Consider the following 25,224-nt stretch of genomic DNA (forward strand, 5'->3'; position numbering starts at 1 on the left):
GGTCAGCTTTTCCGACTTAAGGCTTCCAAATAGAAAATTATTCTTTCAAATCACCTTTAAACCTCTAAGAAATAAAACCTAACATACACTCAAGTCATAATGCATCAAGTGAATCTACTCAAAGTCTCAAACTGCCGAACGAAATACTAAAGCTCAAACGACCAGTCAGATTGTCACATTCTCCTACACTTAAACATATGTTCATCCTCGAACGTGCCAAGATTTGTTCCAAAGCTACCAAATCATTATATAAATTATCATACACATACCCAGGGGTGATCTCATGTCACCTCAAACCATATAAGCCCATTAACATGATCTGTACTGAAGATTCTTCCTTCAACCTGAATCCATAAGTCTTAAAACTGAATTCCAACATCCAGAACTCCCTATAAGATTTGATTCTTGTATATTTATACTATACCAAATCCCCACAAGCTGTATAAACTCATAAGTATACTCCCAAGATGTAACCACACGATGTACCGTATAACTCATATGCCCATACCGATATCTTTTGACCACAACAGTTGCTCGTTACCAAACCTGGTACTGGTAATATACCTCATAACAAACAAAACCTTATTACAAACTTTTGTAATGCCACAATGGAGAAACAAATGTATAGGAACTCATAATCACCCATCAACATAACAAGTCATGGAGTCCTCTCGCTCGACAAGGACCATTGCCAAATTCTACACTGATAGGGATTTTCCCCTTCCATATATGACTCACGTAAATGCGATTGCACTGATTCCAGGCTTTATAACCTCATCTCACCAGTATAAATTGCTTGATCGACAACCACATTATATACCATGAAGAATCTCATACGATGCAATCCGTACACCCAATAAGAAACTGTGTGAATATGACTAGTAGTGGAGAGGGAACCCAAGTACAAGAACTTCCCAGCAAGTGTAGAAGATATAACAACAAAAGCATAATGTTATGAACTCATCCCACATAGGAGAAGCAAAACACATGAAATAATCTCAAGGAATCGTATCCACCATAACTCCGTTACGGCATGCAACCCGATCCATACATATTCTCATAAAGGCATACCACCCAATCCACACATGTACCCGTGGCAGCATGCTACCCGATCCACAATAATTTCATCAATGACCATTGGGCCACAGTTCTCATACTCCCAAAATATGTATATCAACAACAAGCACTTAAAGTGTGTAAACATAACCATGGGGAGACAGATAGCATAATGTCCTACAAAAATGCAAGCATTTCTATGGTGCAATAAGCAATCAACATCTCAAGAGCCATCTCGCCCATATATCACCACACGGCCTAAATATTGCCATAAAATGCGTGTGAATAACAAAATCGTCTCACAACCCATCATAACATATGAAATAGATCAGGGCATGAATAACATATATTGTGCCCGGTGACACACTCATAGAAAATATTACACTAAATGAGCAAATCCAATCCAATGTAGAGTTCACATTCTCATGGTAGGCCTACAAACTAATTCAGATCATTCCAAAGTAGGACAATAGCCTTCAAAAAGTCTAAAGTGACTCAATCCATGATACATATAATCAACTGTCAAATCTTGAACACACTTTCATAGTCTGCAACTAGAGAAATAGTTTGCCTCTCGAAATAGAATCTCTAAAATGCGAGAGCACTGGAATATCCATATATGATCTCAAACCTTCTCACTTAAATGACTAACACATCATACATACACAATCACATCATAAGAAATACTCTCATAAATCTCTCGCGTCAAGTAGCAGATCGGGGCACCAACGATTATTAGCATGCAATATTTTTAGTACTAGTCAAACATCACTGAAATAGTACACAATACACCTTCCACACAACACACCCTTCTCAGGCGATATAAGATAGTGCTACCATACTCTTAAACGTCTCAAATCTCTCATGATGTCCCGAACTCATGACATTCCTTTTTAAAACTGATCTGCAACTTTGTCCATCCAATCCCAATTCTCCACAGCTCACCGTATCTATCATGCTATAATGCAAAAATACGAGGATCCCATTATCAACTCTAAATCACGGATAGGATACATACTCGATCGACCGAAAACCTTCATCTAAGCTCAATTCAGGGGGAAATCACAACATGGGATGAACTTCCCAAACCCATAGAAGACATCAACCTTAAGTCTTGGTCAAATCATCGTAAACTCTTCGGAACCCATTTGCACATAACCAAGACATCAAAACTGAATCCCTCTAAATCAACCAAGTCCCGCAGATTGCCAAACTCAAGAAGTATTTCCATAAAAGCACTTGCAGAGCTCTATCATAACAAAGGAACTGATCATTTGCATTACTATGCTGAACCAAACCGCTGCTATGCTGACCCAACTCCTTCATATTACCCATGACTCACCTTCAAGGCAACACTACTCATTCTCAGTACACTATAGACCTCAATCTAAAACTCATCCCAAGTAATCCCAACATGAAACCATGTCGTCCTGGACCTGTTAGCCACTTTATTCCCCCTCGTGCACCTAATAGTACCTCAAACCAAAATGCCCGCTCTAAGAGACCTTCTAGAAAGCTAAAGTTGCTTCTTCAATCATTCAAATATTGCCTCATAGAATCGATAATGGTACAAAGATTCTCCAAATCTTTTTCACAATCTAATGAAATTCTCGAATCCTTAGTCATGCACAAATTCGGTTATCCTTAGATGCCACATATCGAATCTTGAATCCATTAGAGCCTTATCGAGAGTCACTCACTCAGTCCTAGCCCTGAATACATAGCCGACCATGCCGAAAGATTAGTGCTCCATTAACACATGAATACTCCAAAGAGAACAACCAAGCAAATCATTTCCCCTGCACACTATCCCCACAGAAAAATATCGAACATGAGCCCTTCCACAACCTTTATATACCACTTAGGTGAAATACAACAAGCATCCAACAATTTCTTGCTCGAAACATCCTCGAAGTCCTCCTCTTTAAGTCATACCTGATCCACACGCGTCCTTCAGTTCAGAATCTATAGCAGCACATAACTAGATGACCCAAGCTTTAAACCACCATCACATAATCCAAGAACCTATAATGGCTGCACCTCTTTAACTAGCATGATCTTTCACTGTACTCAGTTGAATCTCTCATAAGCTCATGTTGCATTATCCATAACACATCCCAAATTATTAGCTAAATGCACACTCAACCTTGTAACAATCGTGCCATCTCACTCAAGCAACCCACACCCATATCGTAGTACATGCATATCACTGGGTAGAAGGTAAAACTCTTCATAGAAACCTCATAAGAAATTATACAACCCCTGAATTTTCCCATGGGAGATAGCCCACCTACGTGACCTCATATCAACATCTTCCTATGACCTTACCATGAATACAACCATTAACTAATCAACAAAATCTCTCGAGTTCACACTCGTCCATAGGCTGCAAGAGTGTGCTTTATTCCACTAATGAACAACTGCAAGATCTATCAACACTTCCAAAGCTCTAGACCAGATTGCACACCAAAATGATAATCCATCATTCATAATCCTTTAATAGCTTGAGCAAACCCTTCTCACCAAATTCAAACTCCCACAACATAAGAAGTCACTACCAATATAAAGTGCCCTCAATGGTCCATAATGACCCCAATAACATCAACCTTCCTCGAACTCTGTGGCAACTCTATCACAAAACCCCCAATGATACGCCCTCACTTCTACATAGGTATAGCCACCTTCCGAAGTAAGCCACTCAGTCTCTGATGCTAATTCTCGACCTGCTGATGATCACATACCGCGAGACATGGCTAAAATGCTTCCTCAATTTACGATACGTCCATATATTAAATGTATGAATGAAATACCACAACTATGAACCTCCTCAAGGACCTTCTCCGTCAAACCATCAACACTAAAACACAAATCCTACCCTGAATTCGTAGCATACCACCCACACTAAGGGCCACCTCCTTAGAACTACCTCGCAATACCATGTCCTTGATGATAAGCAAATGGAAACCATCATACTAACGATACTTAATGCACTCAAACAAAGATAGTCGTGCAACCATATGAGCAAGAACTCCATTATTCTCATAGATGCCTGATCTCACAAATCTATAAAAAAAGGTCGGAACCTTTATAGCCCAACATGCCCCTTTTTCGCTGGAACAAATGCAAAAACTCCAAATCATGAACCAGATACTTATGCTCATGTGGCTTCAACTGTCGTAACTCATAGGCAACCACTATACTATTCTGGACCAACACCGTATCGAGTACCCATGCGCGAATCATTATGATGCACTGCATAAGGCCCTGAACATAGGGGTGTTCAACACCGAGGCTGCTATAAATGGAAAACCTCATTACAAGACGACGATAGTAATATGTCCTCGAAACACGGGGGAAATCATCCCATACCACATCCACAACATCAACACCACTCGCCGTCAAGAAACTAATATCGAGTACCCCTCATCGCATATAAATGAATAGGAAGAAATTAAAGACTTGGGCTTCACGCAGAATAAAGTTGCATGATAAGGAACCAAGAATGGAAAGTTTCCTAAGCCCCATAGCCTCTTGAAGATAAATACAGACGTCTTTGTATCGATCCTTAAGACTCTACTAGGCATGCTCGTGACTTGTGAGACCTATGTGAACCTTCTCTGATACCAACTTGTTACGATCCAAAATTCCATCAAAGGTCGTGATGACGCCTAGCCCACTTGCTAGGAAAGTGAACATACAACAATAGCCATAAAATCCAATTATTAAGCCATTTAGTGTTTTCACAATATAAATAACAAAGTGAAATAAATTCAAGTTAATAACATGAGTACATAATCCATGACAGGGTTTAAATACGACCACAACTATCTAACAACTGCCCAAAACTATGTGTCACTACATCACAAACATCTAATAAGAGTAACTAGAGTCAACTGAATAAATACATCTTTCCGAAAAAGAATATATGAACAGAAATAGACAATTAAGGAAGGGGACTCCATGTGCTATGAATTAGAAAAAGTATAGCAGCTCACCACGAAGTCTCCAATATAGTGCTCCTACTCAACTTAATGGTACCACTAATACTAGTCTAAGCACATACACAAAATGTGTAGAAGTGTAGTATGAGTACAAAACTACGATACTCAGTAAGTATCAAGTTTAGCTTCGAAGAAGTAGTGGCGAGGGGTCGACATCGACACTCACTATCTGTCCTATAATCAGGTAAAGCATAAGTAAAATACGAAAATAAGCATGCTATCATCAAAGGAATACGACAACTCAAAGAAACACATGCCATACAGAATTTAGGCATGCTTAACAGATAAGGATAGAAATTAAGATATCAACACCTTGATCCTCGTAACAAGACATGATTCATGTCAAGAACATTTATATCAAATCATTGCATAAGTCAAAGCTACCAATGCATGCCTCCAGGGGCAGACTTATAGGCTTATATATGGGGCACGTGAACCCATGATCTTTTTACCAAACTAGGTATTTTATATACATATTTTCTAGAATTTATCTAATATTTTTTTATTGGCACCCATGCTCCATAGAGGCTAAATGGTGCACTTAGTTGAATGCAGAGTTATTTACCTAAAGGAGCAGGATCAATTCCTACTAAATTCCTTTTCTCTCATTTGTTTAGTGGTGCACCCCTCTTATAAAAATCCTAGATTCGCATCTACATGCCCCTGATCAATTATCAATATATAAGGGCCAATTCATGAGTCTAAGCTACCAATGTATGCCCCTGATCCAATATCAATATACATAAGAGCCAATGCATGAGTCTAAGCTTCCAATGCATGCCTCTGATCCATATCAATACTCACAACATAAATCCATATGCCTAACATAGGCCATGTGTCACAACCCGCATTTTGGGGATGTGACTTCGTGCAGATCCGGTGAGAAACGACTGTTCTTATTCTCTAACGTAAACCTGTCTAATCAGGGAACTTGGGATTTTTAATTTTAAGCATATATAAGGGGGGTATAGGTTTTGAAAGCTCAACCTGCCTCCCCCATACGTGCTGCCACCAAGTCGTATCAAATGAGCGACCTTAAGGGAGAACCTCAAGGGCCTGCCTGGATGACTCGAAGGAGTGCCCTAGGTATCCATACGAGTTAGGGAACTCTATGGACGGTGCGACACTTTTGAACTAGCGTTGGTCACCAAACGGGCGCTGGAGGCTCGACGTGTGGGATGGCATGCCCCGCGGGCTGCCGAAATGTTGGACAACAACCTCCATGCCGATTGGATACTTGATGCACCTATCTTAGGGGCGTCATATGTTGACTTGTAAGCATAGCTTGGGTTCAGCCATGCGAGCAAGGGTCCGTTGGCCTAAACGTGCAGTTGTGGGGTGACGTTGCACTAGACGGGATGGAAGTGTGTCACGAGGGCTGTGTATGGGCATGGCATGAAAGACGCACATGACAATGGCTAAGGACTAAAGGTTGCCTTACTGGGCAAGGCACAAGCTAGGTGCGGATGCACAAGGCGAGTGTCAAGCTTGAGGTTTGGACTGTGCACGCGAGAGCGATGCTCAGTTCTAGGCGAGGGACAAGACATGTTCTTAGCCAACCCCCAGGGCGCGCATGGATTATGGTCCTAAGAGGAAAAGAGCCACAGCTACGTCGAGGCCAAGAGCCTTGACTTCATACGGGGGGCACAATTGGAGCAGGCCTTCTAGGCAAACTTCACCACTTGCACATGATCGTGCTTGGAAAACCTGGGAAAGGAGATAGGCTGGCCTGCAGCAATGGGAGCTGCAGGCGCCGCACAGGCTATTCGGTGCAACTAACGAGCGTAAGAAAGTCGTACCATAACACGTGGTATCAGAGCTGATTAAGGCCATACTATGCCGTGACATAATGTCAAGGCAAAGGGTGGAGATGGCGAGTGCATTTTGGATGTCAGTGCAGAGATCATGTCAAAGCAGAGATTGATGTTCATATGCTACCATAGATCGAGAACCTGATACTCATGGTCAAAGAAAGAAATAGGTGATTCCATTTTCTTTCGAAAGTCTGGGTTTCTATTGAATGTAGTGATATGCCGATGAGTCGGATGGTCAAGAAAAGGCCATGTTTGCCAGGTCGAGCAACCATATTGCAAAGAGTGGGAGCCATGGACTATAAACATTGGGCATGATCGCAAGGGAGACCTTGCTAAGGATGTGTACAGCGCATCACTTGAGTGACTTTCCTACGAGAGACGTGTGGACTGCCTGGGGGCATTGACAAGGTGAGGAGACGATTTCGAAGGAAATAGCGAAGCTTCAGAATTGGGCGGATTTCCAAGTTAAAAGGTGTCATTCTGGAAGAGGTACGCCGAATGATCGTGGACCGTTGAGAGTCCAAGTGCAAGACACAACCGGTCCTGGAAGCCGTGCTAGTAGGACCAACAGAGTTCCTGACTATAGGGCGAGTACAGACGTACTACCGGGAACATTGGGTACTTGCTGAGGAAGTGACAGTTGAAAAACAAAGAGCTTTGTTCGTGAATGTGGTGATGCTATGACTTTGATAATGTAGTACTCACCAAGAGTACGTCCCAAAAGCTGGCCGAATGCTAAGTGGGACGTGTGTGCTAAGAAGTATCCTCCACATTGAGTGTGGGAGGATCCGCCTATGCAAGAGGCATTAGGGAAAAATTGTGAGTCCGGAAGCAAACATATCTTCAAAGGTAATGAAGGCAAGGAAAAAGATACGGGAGCGATTTCTACGGGAGCTATGCCAGAGAGCGCGATAGCTATTGGAGCTGCGTCAGAAAGCACAATGAAGTGCTTACCTTTGAGGAAATAGCTTCAGATGGACATGAAGGACGTGCGGGTCATGGTGTGGTTGACTAGTGTGGGTCAATCACAAAGTTAGACACCAGAGGGTGCAAGTGCGGAGGCACTTTCCAAGTGAACACCGAAAGGAGGTGAAGTGCAGAGGCATGCTTGGAAGATACTTGGGCGAGAAGTGCATGGGGCACGACTCCTTTTGAGCAGGACTTCAAGGAAGTCCAACCCACAGGATTAAGGGAGCCACAAAGTACATACATGAGGGGGGCAGATTCCGGAATGTCATAGGCCTTGATGTGTCATCGAGGATGATGATATAATGAGTGCGGGAGGATGTCACAACCCAAATTTTGGGGTTGTGACTTCGTGTAGATCCGGTGAGAAAATGCTCTTCTGATTTTCTGACATAGACCTGTCTACTCAGGGAACTTGGGCTTTTTAATTTTAAGCATATATAAGGGGTATTGGTGTTGAAAGCTCAACATGCCTCCCCTATACGTACTTCCACCAAGCCGTATCAAATGAGCAACCTTGAGGGGGAACCTCAAGGGCCTACCTGGATGACTCAAAGGAGTGTCCTAGGTATCCATACCAGTTAGGGAAGTCTATGGATGGCATGACGCCTTCGGGCTAGCGTTGGGCACCAAATGGGCACTGGAGGCTCGGCGTGTGGGACGACATGCCCCATGGGTTGCCGATATGTTGGACAACGACCTCCGTGCCGATTGGATACATGATGCACCTATCTTTGGGGCGTCATATGTCGACTTGTAAGCATAGCTTGGGTTCAGCCATGCGAGCAAGGGTCCGTTGGCCTAAACGTAGAGTTGTGGGGCGACATTGCACTAGACGAGATGGAAGTGTGTCACGAGGGCTGTGTATGGGCATGGCATGAAAGACACACATGACAATGGCCAAGGACTAAAGGTTGCCTTACTGGGGCAAGGCACAAGCTAGGTGCGGATGCACAAGACGAGTGTCAAGCTTGAGGATTGGACTGTGCACGCGAGAGCAATGCTCAGTTATGGACGAGGGACATGACATGTCCTTAGCCAACCCCCAGGGCGCGCATGGATTATGATCCTAAGAGGAGAAGCGCCACAGCTAAGTCGAGTTCAAGAGCCTTGACTTCATACGGGCAGCACAATTGGAGCAGGCCTTCTAGGCAAGCTTTACCACAGGCACAAAATCATGCTTGTAAAACCTGGGAAAGAAGATAGACTGGCCTGCAATGAGGGGAACTGCAAGCGCCGCACGGGCTATTCGGTGCTGCTGACGAGTATAAGAAAGTCGGCCTGTAATACGTGGTATTAGAGACGATTAATGCCATACTATGCCATGACACAATGTCAAGGCAAAGAGTGGAGATGGCCAGTGCATTTTGGATGTCAGTGCGGAGATCATGTCAAAGCAGAGATTGATGTTTATATGCCACCAGAGATTGAGAACCCGATACTACTGGTCGAAGAAAAAAATGGGTGATTCCACTTTCTTTTGAAAGTCTGGGTTTCTATTGAATATGGTGATGTGCCGATGAGTCAGATGGTCAAGAAAAGGCCATGGTTGCAAGGTCGAGCAACCATATTTCAAAGAGTGGGAGCCATGGACTATAAACATTGGGCATGATCGCAGTGGAGATCTTGCCAAGGATGCATGCAGTGCATCACTTAAGTGTCTTTCCTATGGGATAGGCTTGTAGAGTACCTGAGGGCATTGACAAGGTGAGGAAACGATTTCAAAGGAAATAACGAAGCTTCAGAATTAGGCATATTTCCAAGTTAGAAGGTGTCATTTTGGAAGAGGTACGCCGAATGATCGGGGACCGTTGAGAGTCCAAGTGCGAGACACAACCGGACCGGGAAGCCGTGCTAGCAGGACCAAGAGAGTATCTGACTATAGGGCGAGTACAGACGTACTACCGGGAACATTGGGTACTTGCTGAGGAAGTGATAGTTGGAAAACAAAGAGCTTTGTTCGTGAATGTGGCGATGCTATGACTTTGAGAATGTAGTACTCACTAAGAGTACGTACCAAGAGCTGGCCGAATGCCAAGTGGGACGTGTGCGCTAAGAAGTATCCTCTACATTGAGTGTGGGAGGATCCGCCTATGCAAGAGGCATTAGGGCAAAATTATGAGTTCGGAAGCAAACACATCTTCAAAGGTAATGAAGGCAAGGAAAAATCTACGGGAGCGATTGTTACAGGAGCTATGCCAGAGAGCACGATAGCTATGGGAGCTGCGCCAGAAAGCATAATGAAGTGCTTACCTTTGAGGAAATAGATTCAGATAGACATGAAGGATATGTGGGTCATGGTGTGGTTGACTAGTGTGGGTCAATCACAAAGTTAGACACCAGAGGGTGCAAGTGCGGAGGCACTTTCCAAGTGAACACCGAAAGGAGGTGAAGTGCAGAGGCATGCTTGAAAGATACTTGGGGGAGAAGTGCATGGGGCACGGCTCATTTTGAGCAAGACTTCAAGGAAGTCCAACCCACAAGATTAAGGGAGCCACAAAGTACATACATAAGGGGGGCAGACTCCGAAATGTCATAGGCCTTGATGTGTCATCGAGGACGATGACATAATGAGTATGGGAGGATGTCACAACCCGCATTTTGGGGTTGTGACTTCGTGTAGATTCGGTGAGAAAAGGCTCTTCTGATTTTCTGACATAGACCTGTCTACTAAGGGAACTTGGACTTTTAAATTTTAAGCATATATAAGGGGGGTATAGGTGTTGAAAGCTCAACTTGCCTCCCCCATACGTGCTGCCACCAAGACGTATCAAATGAGAGACCTTGAGAGGGAACCTCAAGGGTCTATCTGGATGACTCAAAGGAGTGTCTTAGGTATCCATACCAGTTAGGGAACTCTATGGATGGCGCGACGCCTTCGGGCTAGCGTTGGGCACTAAACGGGCGCCGGAGGCTCGACGTGTAGGACGGCATGCCCCGCGGGCTACCGAAATGTTGGACAACGACCTGTGTGCCGATTGGATACATGATGCACCTATTTTAGGGGCGTCATGTGTCGACTTGTAAGCATATCTTAGGTTCAGCCATGCGAGCAAGGTCCATTGGCCTAAACGTACAGTTGTGGGGCGACACTACACTAGACGTGATGGAAGTATGTCGCGAGGGCTATGTATGAGCATGGCACGAAATACGCACATGACAATGGCCAAGGACTAAAGGTTTTCTTACTTGGGCAAGGCACAAGCTGGGTGCGGATGCAAGAGGCGAGTGTCAAGCTTGAGGATTGGACTGTGCATGCGAGAGCGATGCTCAGTTTTGGGCGAGGGACAAGACATGTCCTTAGCCAACCCCCAGGGAGCGCATGGATTATGATCCTAAGAGGAGAAGCGCCATAGCTAAGTCAAGGCCAAGAGCCTTGACTTCATACGGGTGGCACAATTGGAGCAGACCTTCTAGGCAAGCTTCACCACAGGCACAAGATCGTGCTTGGAAAACCTGGGAAAGAAGATAGGTTGGCCTGCAGCGAGGGGAAGTGCAGGCTCCGCACGAGCTATTCGGTGCCGCTGACGAGTGTAAGAAAGTCGGCCCATGACACACGTGTCCAACAAGAACCAAAATAATCACAGGTGCCTACGCTCAAAGGCCCAAGGTAACATATAATCACATGGCCCAAAGTAATATGGGTAATCACCTGACTCCGGAGGGACGGATCCATATCCAACCATTGATCATTTTACAATCAATGATCATTTACCAATCGTCGCGGCGTGCAACCCATTCCAATCATAATACCATCAATAATCAATATCCTCTCACAATGTCCTAGGTTCCAAATTCCTCAACTTTTCAATAGCATACAACTCTCTAACTCAGACATATGTATTTGAAATGATGTAATAAAAGGGCACCTGACATGATAATAAGAATGCATATAAAAAGCTCATATGGCTAAAAGATGGCTATGGCAAATCATATAACTCAATTTATCACAATGCCTCAATAAGTTATTAGTATGTCTTAGCTTAATAATATTATTTATCATGAGTCAATTAGTCCATGGAACCACCAAAATTATAGAGCAAATAATATAAGTGTATGACTACGGATTAATAATAAGCTCAACATGGAAAAATATTCCTTCATGTCAAATCAACAAGTCATAACCCTAAGCATGCTCCTAAGTCGTGAATATGAATTATCACGTAGTCATAGAACTATTAAATATGGATAACAACTTCACATAATCCAACAAAGCACAATTCAAGTCGACAATATTGAATATGGTCAAGACCTAGCTACGCATATACGACCAACGCCTCGCATATACGTGACTCCTAAATCATGAATCAAGTAGCAAATATATCACATATGGGGAGAATTCCCTCTTACAAGGATAAACAAGAGACTTACCTCCGTCTGACAAGCTTTAATCAACAAAAAATCAACTTTCCGTACAAATACAATACCAAACGACTCGAATCTAGTCAAATACAACTCAATAACGTCACATAAAGCCATAGGAAAGAACTCCAAACAATAAAATTTCAATCTTTAATCAAATTCGCGAACGTGGACCACTACATGCGAACGCGCATACCAACTCCTATGCCATACGTGATCACGATACCGAGACCGCGAATGCTAAGACCAAAAACTAGTTGCCTCAAAATCCTACTCCGCGATCGCATGAAACCAATCGCGATTGAGATGCATGCTTGAACACCAAAAAATCAGCAACCTTAAAGTGGTTTAAAATGATCCAAAACCACTTCGAAACTCACCCAAGCCCCTCGGGACCCCCTCCAAATATGCCAACAAGTTTGTATACATAAACCAAACCTATCCAATGGCTTGAAACACCATAAATAACATCCAAAATAAGAATCGAAGACCAAATCATTCTCTTAACTTTCAAACTTCGCCAAACTTGTTCGATTCACACTTAAACATATATGATCACAACCAAACTTTGCACACAAGTCCCAATCAATAGAATAAACCTATCCTAGTCCTGGAACACCACCCGATAATACCAAATCCAATTCCCGATCAAACTTATGAACTCTCTAATTCTTTAACTTACCAACTTTCGACAAACAAGGCTAAAATATTCTAGGAACCTCTGAATCCAAATCGACAGATACACGCCCAAGTCCAAAATCACCATACGAACCTATTAAAACTATCAAATCCCGATTCTAAGGCTGTTTACTCAAAGTCAAACCATGGTCAACTCTTCCAACTTAATATTTGCGAATAGAAAATTATTCTTCCAAATCAACTCCGAACCTTTCAGAAATCAAACCCAACCATATACGCAAATCATAATGCATCGAGTGAAGCTACTCAAAGCCTCAAACCGCCAAACGGAATGCTAAAGCTCGAAACGACAGGTCAAGTCGCTACACTGTGCGGGCTTGATCGAAAGTGAATAATATCATATTATGTTAAGAGTATGGACTAACTTAGCTTAACAACAACTAGTATCAAAGCTCATGGTTTAGCGAGAAGAGTATGAAGATGGCAAAGTGATGACATCTACTTGATTACTACCTTTACCATGCCAAAAGTAGCTTGGAGATGCACATGCTCAAGAAAACGCTAGCTCTAAGCTTCAGTGGCCATAAATGCTCGATTACGTGGGTATCACATAGTGGATCTCGAAAACTAATTCGTAAAATCATAATAATCGAATAAGTGGAACTTAGTTCGAGGGGCTTGTTGATTGGCCAATTATTGCGGGGCTTGTTGATGGGTCATATGAAACTTAGTTCGAGTGGAGATTATTGGGTATGCGAATAAAGTCTCACACTGTTAATTGAAGATATTGAGAAGCTAATATAAAATGTAGTTTGGATGGTTGTTACCTGTTGTATTGTATCATATTATTACTTTAAATACAATATTTGTTCCGATTGTTACTTAAATTTTATTGTATTGTATCGTTAAATTCGTCGTTATGTAACGACGAAAAATGCCACTTTATGGAACGATCGATTTGGTGTGGTCGCGTCGTTACCTTTTTTCTTTCTCATCTTGCCCTTTGTTATTATTAAATAATCTTATTTTATCCTTTACCCTACCTATTTATATAATAATTCTACCTCGTACCTTACTCTTTCTTTATAATATTGCAACTTTATTCTTCATATTGTTGGTACATGATAACAATCAATACAATATATTGTATACATCAAAATAATACAATACAATAATACTATATAATACATTATGAAAGCATGCATAACAACCATCCAAACAACGTGTTATCAAATGGCCTTCACTATTTCCCTTCAAGATTAACCTTTCCCTTCGAGGTGTCCTACAAGGCTACAACACGCAAGATATGACTTCCTTTTGCTACCCACAGAGAACATAAATACAAACCGACCCCTTTCTCCCCTTTTTCCACCATTTCTCTTCACATCTGTCCCTCCACCGAACCGCCATTAACAAAGGGCCAATATCTACATGTCACATGCTTCTCAGACCTCACCACCCAACAGTTAATCATACTTCTCTTTAGCTATCTTCATTTGTTTCTATTCCTAACTTTCTACATCATATGCTTACCCACTAAGAAGAGGAAAAAATTCTATTATTTCTTTCTTTTGTGTTTATCCATCTAATTCACCGGCTTCTTTTTTGATACTCTATTTGTGGTAATTTGTAGTTTTGTTTTTCCTGCCTTTTTACTTTTTACAGAAATGGGGCTTTTGTTTGTTGGTTGCCGAACCTGAATTTTGAATCTTTATCTGTTTTTGGATTATCTGATGCTAATTTAAGGATTGTATGTAAATTTATTTCCTTCTCCTGTGGGTTTTGGGTGATCATTGTAATCTGGTCTTTAACTAAGAGGATTATGCTCTTAACAACTTATATATTTTTGTATGCATAGTTTGAACTTTAGGACTGTTGTGACAAAATGTGAATCCCTCAATGAATACAGAATCTACCAAGAGTTAGAGACTTGTAGGTCAGCTTAGGGATAAATGTGAGATGTAGAGAATCTCTAGTTTTGGAGAACCCCTAATTTGTCTCAGAAAACAAGGAAAAAAGACATAAGTAGCCCACCCATTAGTCCTTATAACAGTCCCCTAGCCCTAAAAATTTGTAGGAAATAACTCTAAATTAATCTAGTCATATCACTTAGGATCCTCGGATAGAAATCGTCTAATAGAAAAGGGGACGAAAAAACTCGCTCATTCAATTAATCCATGGATAGCGTGCAAGTGTTTTTGGGCGACTCCAACAAAAATTGTGTGAACCAAAACTTTCTCTAAACGAATATCTGTCAAAAATTCAAAAACTTTGGCGAGAAGCGGCATAAGGATTTGCAGATCAGTCATGGTACCACACAATGTGGAGTGGGATAGTGAATGCAAAACCTGTATTCACTTGTACTACTCCCCCTTGTAGAATAGCAGAACTTTAACAGTTCCATGGTTAATCTGCAAATCCTTATACCGCTTCTCGCCAAAGTTTTTTAAATATTGGATAGAAATCGTTTAGAGAATGTTTTGATTCACGATTTTGGTCTATTTGGGTTTGATTTTGCTAGAGTCGCCTAAAAGATCTGCATAGTATCCATGGATTAATCATAATGAGCGAGTTTTACGCCCCTTTTTCTTTTAGACGGATTTCTATTCAGTGATCCTAAGTGATATGGCTCGACTAATTTAGGGTTATTTACTATAAACTAAGTTGCTCCGACACGACAGTTTAGGTGCCGCACCTGTGTCGAGACGACACTTGTATGGGTGTGGGTACGGGATACGCACCGGATCTGGTCAATCCTTTACTTATCTACAACTTGAGAATAAAAAATAAATCCACACTTTACAAGCTATATGTAAGTATTCCATATAATTTCTCATAATTTAGAGATATTTTTAAATTTTTATTTTTTAAAATTATTTTTAGCCAGATCCCTGCACCCGTATCCGTACTAGGATCTGTGTCCCTGAATCTTAGAATTTACATCTCGAAGGATCAGACCTCTAGATCCGCACCTATGTCGGACACTCGCACTCGAGTCCGAGCAACTTAGACTGTAAATCACTTTTTAGGGCTAGCAGCAATTATATTGACTAATTGGCTGGCTACTTATGTTTTTTCCCCAAAAAACAAATTATTTGTGTTGGAACCGGATGGGTCTAAAAATAGATATAGAGGATTCATATAGTCGACTCCAACTAGTTTGGAAACTGAGGTGTGGTGATGCAAATGGAATTAAAAGAGAGTGAATAACGTTTACTAGGCTTAAGGGGCTAACGACTTATCACAGTCATGGTCATATGTTTGCTTAAAGAAGAGCTTTTGTTGCTCCAACCTATTTCAACGGATGCTAAATTTTGTATTGGAAGTAGGGTATCACTTGAGTCATATAGTATTGCAGGAGACTGATTGTTTTTATAGTCAACTCTTGCAAGGATTTATCCTCTAACAGAGTGAGATTGTGTTGATAACTCCAGCTTCACCATTGGTATTTATAGCCTCAAGCCATTTGCATAGGTGGGTCACACTCTTCTAAGTGGCAGGTAATTATAGCTGGAGCTAGCAAGTTGATAGTGGCTAATGTACTTTGGTTGCTTGCTTTTGTTAGATTTTCAACATCAAGAGCTTAACATATTGGAGGGAATTGTGCATTAATATTTACCATTACCTTTGGGTGTTGATTATCCATGCTAAGAAGATATAAAGGAGGAAATATTAATATTCTGACTGGATTGGCAGCACATATGATTATATTGATAATCGATCCCAAGTAACTAGTATATACTAATAGATTGAAGAAATTTGTGTAACATAGGTACTAATTTATGCACTTGTTAATCATAGGTTTTATCATTCACCTATGTCCCTCCACTATCATTTTCTTATCTTGGAACTTTTTAGGCATTGAATCCTCTGCCTTGGTCCTTCGTTCTATTTTAGCTGTTCTGTTTTAATTTTTGAACTTTAATTTTTGAAGTTGTTTCCCTTTGTGGTGCTATGCAGGGTGTTAGTTTTCATTGTTGAAGGACTTATATTGCGATTTCAACTTGAAGCTCTGTTTTCCCCCTGTTATATATATATATGGGCTGAGGTATATATTTATGGGAGGTGCAGAGGATGCTGAACCACCATCCAAACGTGTGAAAGTATCCTCTGGGAAACCAGGAGATCTTTCAAACGGCACATTTCCTAGAGATCCTGCAAGTTGCTCATTGAATGACTTGATGGCTCGCCCCCTGGTTTGTCAAGGGGACGATGAGGTTGTTGGTACAAAAGGGGTCATCAAGAAAGTTGAATTTGTGCGAATTTTAGCTGAGGCATTATATTCTCTTGGTTATAACAAAACTGGGGCACATCTAGAAGAAGAGTCTGGGATACCTTTGCAATCTGCTGTGGTAAAGTTATTTATGCAGCAAATCCTTGATGGTAAATGGGATGAAAGTGTAGCCACATTACATAAAATCGGTGTAGTGGATGAAAAGGTTGTTCAATTGGCATCATTTCTGATATTGGAACAGAAGTTTCTTGAACTGTTAGATGAAAAAAAAGTCAAGGATGCTTTGAAGACATTGAGGACTGAGATTGGACCTCTTTGCATAAACACTGATAGAGTCCGTGAGCTTTCTTTGTGCATTTTATCACCTTTGCAGCAGGTTCGTGCTGTGGTGTCAGGTCAAGTTGTTGTGAGAGCAAAGCCACGAAGAAAGCTACTAGAGGAATTGCAAAAATTGCTTCCCCCAACAGTTATAATTCCTGAACAAAGATTGATACGTCTTGTTGAACAGGCTCTTGACTTGCAACTAGATGCTTGTAGGTTTCACAACTCTTTGGTAGGTGAGATGTCTTTGCTCACTGATCATCAGTGCGGAAGGGATCAAATTCCTTCTCAAACTTTGCAGGTTAGATTGCATTTCAATCCTGATAGTTTCTTAACCTGTTCAAGCTTTACCATTCCAGTATTTGTTCGTAGAAATGCTTAATGCACCTTATAATCACCTATAACTTAGATCATCTGTGTTTTGGTTTATATATACGGATGATAAATGTTCACGATGGGAAGTGTTGATCAAGTTCATACTTTATATTCCAAATAATGTTAATTTAAAGGATTTTTCACTTCATTTAATCTATCACTGTTTGAGTAATGTAAAACACACTCTGACAGTGGAAAGCGTCAAACCACTGATTGAGTTGATGCTTATGTTTTAATAAAGACAAGTCTTTAATATGCCCTGTATGTTAAAGTCACGTCTTGTCAAAAGGTGCCTTGAAACTTTATATGAAGCGTTTTAGAGCTTTTACTGTAAGACTGGGAAGCTAGCATTTATGTATTTAAACGTAAGAGTATTGAATTGTAGCATGGCTAAGGAGTATATAGGCTAATATGCTATTTGGAAATCCTAGTTTTATAAGGGTGGATATTGTTACAATATGCATAGCTCTTTAGTGTATACAGTGTACCTAGTCAATTGCATTAACGTTGGGTTGTGCAATTATATTGTTAAAGATCTTAATAACAATAACAACAAACCCAGTATATTTCCACAAGTGGGGCCTGAGGAGGGTAGTGTGTACGCAGACCTTACCCCTAACTTTAAAAAGGCAGAGAAGCTGTTTCCGGTAGACATTGTTAAAGTTCTTAATAGTGGAATCGTTTTATAATTTTTTTAGTTGGTTTTGAGCTAGAGTTTTACTCTGTTAGCAAGTTGCTGGGATTTGGTCTTATCCGGTTGTCATATTGTCAAGTTCTGGTGTAGCTGGTATTGCTCGTACCACAATCATAACCTGAGTCAAGATAACAGAAAGGAATCAATGTTGGGATAATTGTGCACCCTAGATACCTGCAAGAACAACTTCATCTTACACTGGCTTAGTGACTTGATGATCCAAAATTGGTCAAATCTAATTCAAGTAGCTTTGTGGCTGAGTACTTCAGTAGATCTTCCATTATTGCTTCCAAGTTAGCAATTTTTCTTTCTATTTGATTCTTCTGTTAGTATTGCCTAGTTTTGGATACTGATGGAAAAGGTTAATGTTGATGAGTAAAGGCAATTGGTGCATGAATCTTTTTTTCTTGGGTTTGCCCCAAGCCTCGTCTTATTTTCCATTGAGTTGCAGGATTTTTTAAGTCATTAAGGCACCAATAGAGAAGGATATTGTTGGTCGCTGCCATGCAGATATTTTTCCATAAGGAAATACATGGCTGATGTCATTTTAAGTACATAGATTTATTGGATGCTTAGAAATGTGTAGAAGAGTACATGGCAAAGACAGATATAATTCAAAATTCAAACCATGTGAGATTGATGGGAGGGGCAAACTTGGCAAGTCTAAAAGCTTTACGAGGAGAAGATAGGCCGAGGAGATGGAGAGATAGATATGGCCAAGAATATTCTGAACATGAGGCGAGTGTGGGGCTTGTTGCAATTGAAAGAGGAAGAGCCCGAAGTGAACTCAAAGATGGGACCGAGCTATTTTGATTCAAGTCGTGATAAGACACTTCCGAGGCTCAAATTTTTGGTTAAAGTGGAGAATAAAACGATTACATGACATAAGAGAAGCAATAGGGCTGGTGAGTTCGGCCTCGACACACACGAGATGAATTGAAGTGATGGAGATTTTTGAAGGGAAGCAGTAAGAAAAAGGATTATTAGATAGGAAAATCTTTTGTTTAAGGAGGAAGTTGTGTTAATAAGCACAACCTAAAAATTCTACCGTTATCGTTGTTCAGGAGGGAGGCGATGGACAAATGTGCGGTAGACAAGTCCCTAGGTTTGATAGTTTTACACTTGCTTTCTTCCAACAATGCTGGAGCAATTAAGGGGAGGTGTTGGAGTACTATTGCATACCAAAAAACAGGATGGTTTGAGAGAAGCCTCAATGCATGCTTTATTGCTATCACTCCAAAATAACAGGAGGTAAGGAGTGCTAAAAGACTAGGCTTATTAGTCTTGTTTGAAGCATCTATAAGGTAATTGCTAAGGTGCTTTCCAATAGACTAAAGAAGGTTTTGTGCGAGATAGTTTCTACTTCTTACTATGTGTTAGCGGAAGGAAGATAAATCGTAGATGTGGCCTTGGGTGGCAAACAAAGTGGTTGACTTTTAAAGGAAGAAGGAGAACCGGGAAATTCGTGCAAGTTGAATCTTGAGAAGCATATGATCATGTGAATTGGGAGTGCTTGGATTTCTTCATGATGAAGATGGGATTTGGAAAGAAATAGAAGAGGTGGACCATTTTTTGTATTGCTTTGATCAAGTCCTCTATCACGGTGAATGGAAGTCCTTGTGATTTTTTCGGCAACTCGAGGGGGTTGAGGCAGGGATCTGTGATCTCAAATGTTAGTAAATTTGGTGATCAAAACACTGAATAATATAATGGACAGAGCCACAGAGGTGTGGCAAAAGGATCATGAGGGGCTTTACTGCATTAATTGAGCAACTAAGCAATGGGAGGGCCACACTTATTATTTGCAGATGATACTTTAGTCTAGGTTGTTTAGAATTAAAAATTAACCTTGGGAAATGCGAGATTATATCGATAGGCAAAGTAGATAACATTGACATCTTTGTAGATTTTTTTATTGTAATGTAGGAGCTTTACCAACCACTTAACCTAGTTTGCTGTTGTGCGTCGAACAAGGATCTCACAGTGGAACCAGGTGGTTGAAAGAGTTTGGCAAGTGACTTGCAGGTGGCAAAAGAGGTACTTGTCAAAAGGGGAAGGGCGTACTGGTTAAGAGTATACTTTCAAGCATCCTTGCGCACTGTATGTCACTAATGTAGGCGGCTGTGAGCGTGATTGAAAAACTTTAGAGACTCCAGATGAGTTTTTTATGGAATACCGCAAATGGCGATGAGGTTCTTTTGTGAGTTGGAAGATTGTCAAGACACAAGAAAATAGGGAAAACTTAAAGTGAAAGAACTCGGAAATGTTTTGGAGATTTGGTTTGGAGGAACTATCGTTATGGAGGGGGTGATAGAAGAAAAGTACGGCATAATAGGGGATGGGTGGATGAGAAGGAACATCATGCGTCTGCCCGAATGTGTTTCATAGAGAAACATCATGAAATGGTGAGAAGACTTTGATGACCAAGTAACCTTCCGGATATGTGATGGTAGCAAGATAAGCTTTTGGAATCACAGGTGCTGTGGAGAGAATATGCTGAGGCATCCATTCCCTAACATTGAGTTAGACAGAGATGACAGTGTAACAGGTCCGATGAGTACAAGAGAGAGTTGTATGTGATCCAAGTTTTAGACGAAACTTGCATGATAAGGAGATATGGGAACTCCAAAGCTAGGGGAACTACTTTATAAGCAGAGCGTCTCACACTTATTTTAGGATTCATAGAGATGGGCACAAGGAGAGATGTGATGTTCTCATTTCCTAGCAGGAATTGTTGTTGGGGAAGTGTTTGTCCACATTGTTGATATGGATACCGAAGGCGCCTAAAAGTGTCCTTTTGCATGGCTAGTGACTAGAGAAGTCATCCTAAAATTCATTGACTTTTCCTTAGCTCCCATTTACTATCTATGTGCATCGATATTTGCTTTTCCGATAACCAATTTTCTTCGTTCTCTATTATAATAAAAAAAAGAACCAATTTCTTTGTTCCCACGTTTATGATTTATTTAAACTTCACTGATATGTGGATTAACTCGAGTTTAATTTCTGCAGATATAATTTTTTGTTAGCACTTGGGTGTGTAATTTTTTCTTTCATTGATTTTGATGCACCAGATATTACGAAATCACAGTGATGAAGTATGGTTCTTGCAGTTCTCCCATGATGGAAAATACTTAGCCTCGTCAGCTGCTGATTGTTCAGTGATTATATGGGAGGTGAGTTTAAGTCCACTTGAGGGTGGTGAAAAAGAAGAGCAGTGGAAGTTTTGGAAAATATTTTAACTTGATTATTTCCTCAAGCTGCGTACATCTCAACCTCCCCAGACCCCACTTGTGGGAATTCACTGGATTTGTTGTTGTTTGTCTGTTGTTATTTCCTCAAGCTATAGGGATAAAACACAGTTCAGAAATACCCTAAACATGGAAACATACATAATTACAGTAACAATCTTCTTCACTAGTGTGAATAAGTTCGTGATCCATTTCACAGTTATGAACTCTTAAGCTTGAGAAATAGTCTACTAAAAGAAATCATGCTTGATTATTCATAAATCATAGTCTCTCGCAGATCTTGTAAGGGTGTCTAGTAATTGGTCATTTGAATAGAGGAAACTAAAAGTATATCCTGGATTAATATTTTTTCTGGTAAAGAGACAGATTATTTTTCATTGTGTTTTGTTCTTTGTTGAAACATAACATAGTATTTCAAGTAATGTTAGTGCAGCTTGATTGTCATTAGTTTTCGGTGTTTATCTATTTCCGTATTTATACACATCTATAAAATCTTATTTCTAGTGACGCTGTAATACTTTTGCTGTTTAAAGGTATTAAGCTTTGTATGTGGAAATCAGCACTAAGATATGTACTCGTAAAAAGAGTTGGTACTTGTATTGGCTCTTTTGGTTTGTCATGTGGCACAATACTCAGCATATGATTTCATGCATTCTTGTTGGATGGAGTTAGTTTTTGACTTGTATGGTGTGCAAGGTTCATTCTCCTCCATGTTTTGTTCCATGTTTGTAAAGTTTGAGAGAACTGATTTTTTTTTCGGGGAGCTGTTTTTGGGGTCATGGAGGAAACACAGGGGATGAGAGAATAGAAAGCTGTCTGGGTATGTAGGTGGTGTTATTTGTAATCGGAGCTTATTAGGATGCTATTGTGTTAAACATAAAGTATTAGTGTTCTTTTTCAGCTCTCAGCTTTCTGTTCTTTGTAGGTGAAATTGGATGGTTTGTTCTGCATGAAGCACCAGTTTTCTGGTCACCAGAAACCTGTCTCCTATATGTCATGGAGTCCTGATGACCATCAGCTTCTCACTTGTGGAGTAGAGGAAGTTGTCAGACGGTGGGATATTGAATCAGGTGAATGTACACATATTTATGAGAAAAATGGTCTTGGTCTGATCTCATGTGGATGGGCTCCTGATGGCAAAAGGATATTATGCGGTGTTACGGACAAGAGCATTAGCATGTGGGATCTGGAAGGGAAAGAGTTGGAGTGTTGGAAAGGCCATCGAACTATTAGAATATCTGACTTGGGGATAACTAGTGATGGGCAGCATATAGTCTCTGTTTGCAAAGATAATATGATATTACTATTTGGATGGGAATCAAAAGCAGAGAAAGTAATTCAGGAGGATCAAACAATAACTTCATTTGTATTGTCCATGGACAGTAAGTATTTATTGGTTAGTCTTTGGAATCAAGAAATCCATCTGTGGAATATAGAGGGAACTGTAAAGCTCATATCCAAATATAAAGGGCATAAACGTTCACGCTTTGTTGTAAGGTCTTGCTTTGGCGGACTGGGTCAAGCATTTGTTGCCAGTGGAAGTGAGGACTCACAGGTACTGCTTCTCTTGTTGATCAAGAAAAACACTAACTCCATTAATCTTGCGAAATTTCTAAGTTGTCATTTTGAATATAAATTTACTTTCCACGACTTACCTCATGCGCAGAATATCAAATTTCTTATTTGCACATCAGAACAGTAATTGGCAGTAATACCCAAGAAAGGTATGCTATTGTGGGGTGAATCTATTAGGAATTGGGTTACATTAATTCTAATCACACATTATTAAAAAGGTTAAAGGTCTCGAGATGAAAATGATCCAGTTTGTGCTTTGATCCTTTTATTGTTCAATAAGGAATAAGAGCAATAGAAAAATGCCAATTTGAGAATGAAGAGATCTGTCTTTGCCCTCGGGGGTTATCTCAATTGGCAAAGCTTGAGGGACTTGTTTCTTAGGTCACATGTTCAAGCCCTGTGTCAAGCGAACTAACTTTGGTATTTAAGTGGAGAGGGGTAGAGCGGCAGGCCCATCATCCCCGAGTTTCGACGAGTTTCGAGGGCTGCAGTTGGCTCAAAGGGTCGGCTCTAGACGAATTTCTCGGTCATAAAAAAAAAGGAATGAAGAGATTTATTTTTGTGAAAACCTAATAGATGATCTTGTTAGGCGTGTTCTTCAATGTAAAGTTTAGCACAAACAATATTACTCCATCCTTTGCATATGATAGCGATTGATTGGAAACAAAGTTCTAAGTTGTTAATTTGATTTTATTATATTAGTAGCAGTAGAAAATTTTATTGTAATGGTTGAGAAGTTCAACAACAACAACAACAAACCTAGTGTAATCCCACAAGTGGGGTCTGGAGAGGGTAGTGTGTAGGCAGACCTTACACCTACCTATAGGAAGGTAGTGAGGCTCTTTCCGGTAGACCCTCGGCTCAGGATAATGGTTGAGAAGTAATAAAAAAGATATTGCTTCAAAGTTTGAAATTTAAAGAGCAGTTAACAGGACTGAAATCTTAGAAGTTGTATAGGATTAAATTTGGTGAAACAGTCTGAAATATCCTGAAATGAAAAGGGTATCATGTAAATTGGAACTGATAGAGCATTGTTGTGCTTAGAATGTAACTTTTATGTGTACTACAGTGTTGCTTCCGTTGAAATTACAAATAGAGATTAGACATAATTATTTTGCGAGATAATATTTCTTGTATGAAATGGCTTTCTTAGAAAATTTGTAGTTTGTTCTGTTTCATTGCTCATTTCCATCCCCTAATTCCGCATCAATTCTAAAATCCAAGTCCAACTTTCAGGGTCCCTTTCATTCCATCATCAGCAAAGGGACATGCGACCCCTTAATTATCCTTGCTTTGACTTCTGTTTATTTAATGTGCTGTGATGCTTTATCATATTGAGATTTACTCTTGCATTTACACCCGTGAAAGCAGTTAAGTTTTGATCTGATAGTATATTTTCAGGTTTATATATGGCATAGAAGCTCAGGAGAACTCATTGAGACATTGGCTGGACATTCTGGTACAGTAAACTGTGTTAGCTGGAACCCAGCAAATCCTCATATGTTGGCATCTGCAAGTGATGATCATACTATTCGCATATGGGGCATGAATCAAGTAAACATGAAACACTATGACACAGTTAGTAATGGCGTGCATTACTGCAATGGCGGAACTTAGAAGTCTCGGGGGCATACACTGGTGCAATGTAATGTTACTAGATAGATACCTTTTCTTAACCATTGCTTTCTATGTATATTCTTTTACATCAAGGTCAAGCTTAACATTTATGACAAGCAGGAATGTGAAATTTACATTCAGTCCAGCAATAAATCATGCACTCTAGTTTCTTTTATTGATTTCTTTTGTGTGATTATTGTTGCTATTCAAGTGACCAGGTAAGCAGCCTAGGTTTTACAGGTAACATACTAACATATAAAGAAGAGATCCTGATCGATTTTTAAACTGTTCTCTTTTAGCGCCTCTTTCCTTCCTGTTG

At 40.5% G+C, this 25,224-nt stretch overlaps 1 protein-coding gene across 5 annotated transcripts; it reads left to right on the forward strand.

Annotated features, from left to right (window-relative positions):
* The first annotated feature begins 14,050 nt into the window (after positions 1-14,050).
* LOC107807096 (WD repeat-containing protein 26 homolog) lies at positions 14,051-25,080 on the forward strand. 5 transcript variants are annotated; one of them, XM_016631389.2, is made up of 6 exons: positions 14,051-14,303; positions 16,217-16,338; positions 16,799-17,694; positions 21,537-21,638; positions 22,639-23,268; positions 24,690-25,080. In XM_016631389.2, the coding sequence occupies exons 3-6, from the start codon at positions 16,897-16,899 to the stop codon at positions 24,903-24,905; spliced, it is 1,746 nt and encodes a 581-aa protein (XP_016486875.2). In that variant the 5' UTR covers positions 14,051-14,303; positions 16,217-16,338; positions 16,799-16,896; the 3' UTR covers positions 24,906-25,080. The 5 variants fall into 5 exon arrangements, with proteins under 5 accessions (XP_016486875.2, XP_016486877.2, XP_016486873.2 ...); XM_016631390.2 differs by having other exon boundaries at positions 14,097-14,303; positions 16,273-16,338; XM_016631391.2 differs by lacking the exon at positions 16,217-16,338 and having other exon boundaries at positions 14,051-14,460.
* The last annotated feature ends 144 nt before the right edge of the window (positions 25,081-25,224 follow it).

The sequence above is a fragment of the Nicotiana tabacum genome, chromosome 13 (assembly GCF_000715075.1).
Source record: "Nicotiana tabacum cultivar K326 chromosome 13, ASM71507v2, whole genome shotgun sequence".
Lineage (NCBI taxonomy): Eukaryota > Viridiplantae > Streptophyta > Magnoliopsida > Solanales > Solanaceae > Nicotiana > Nicotiana tabacum.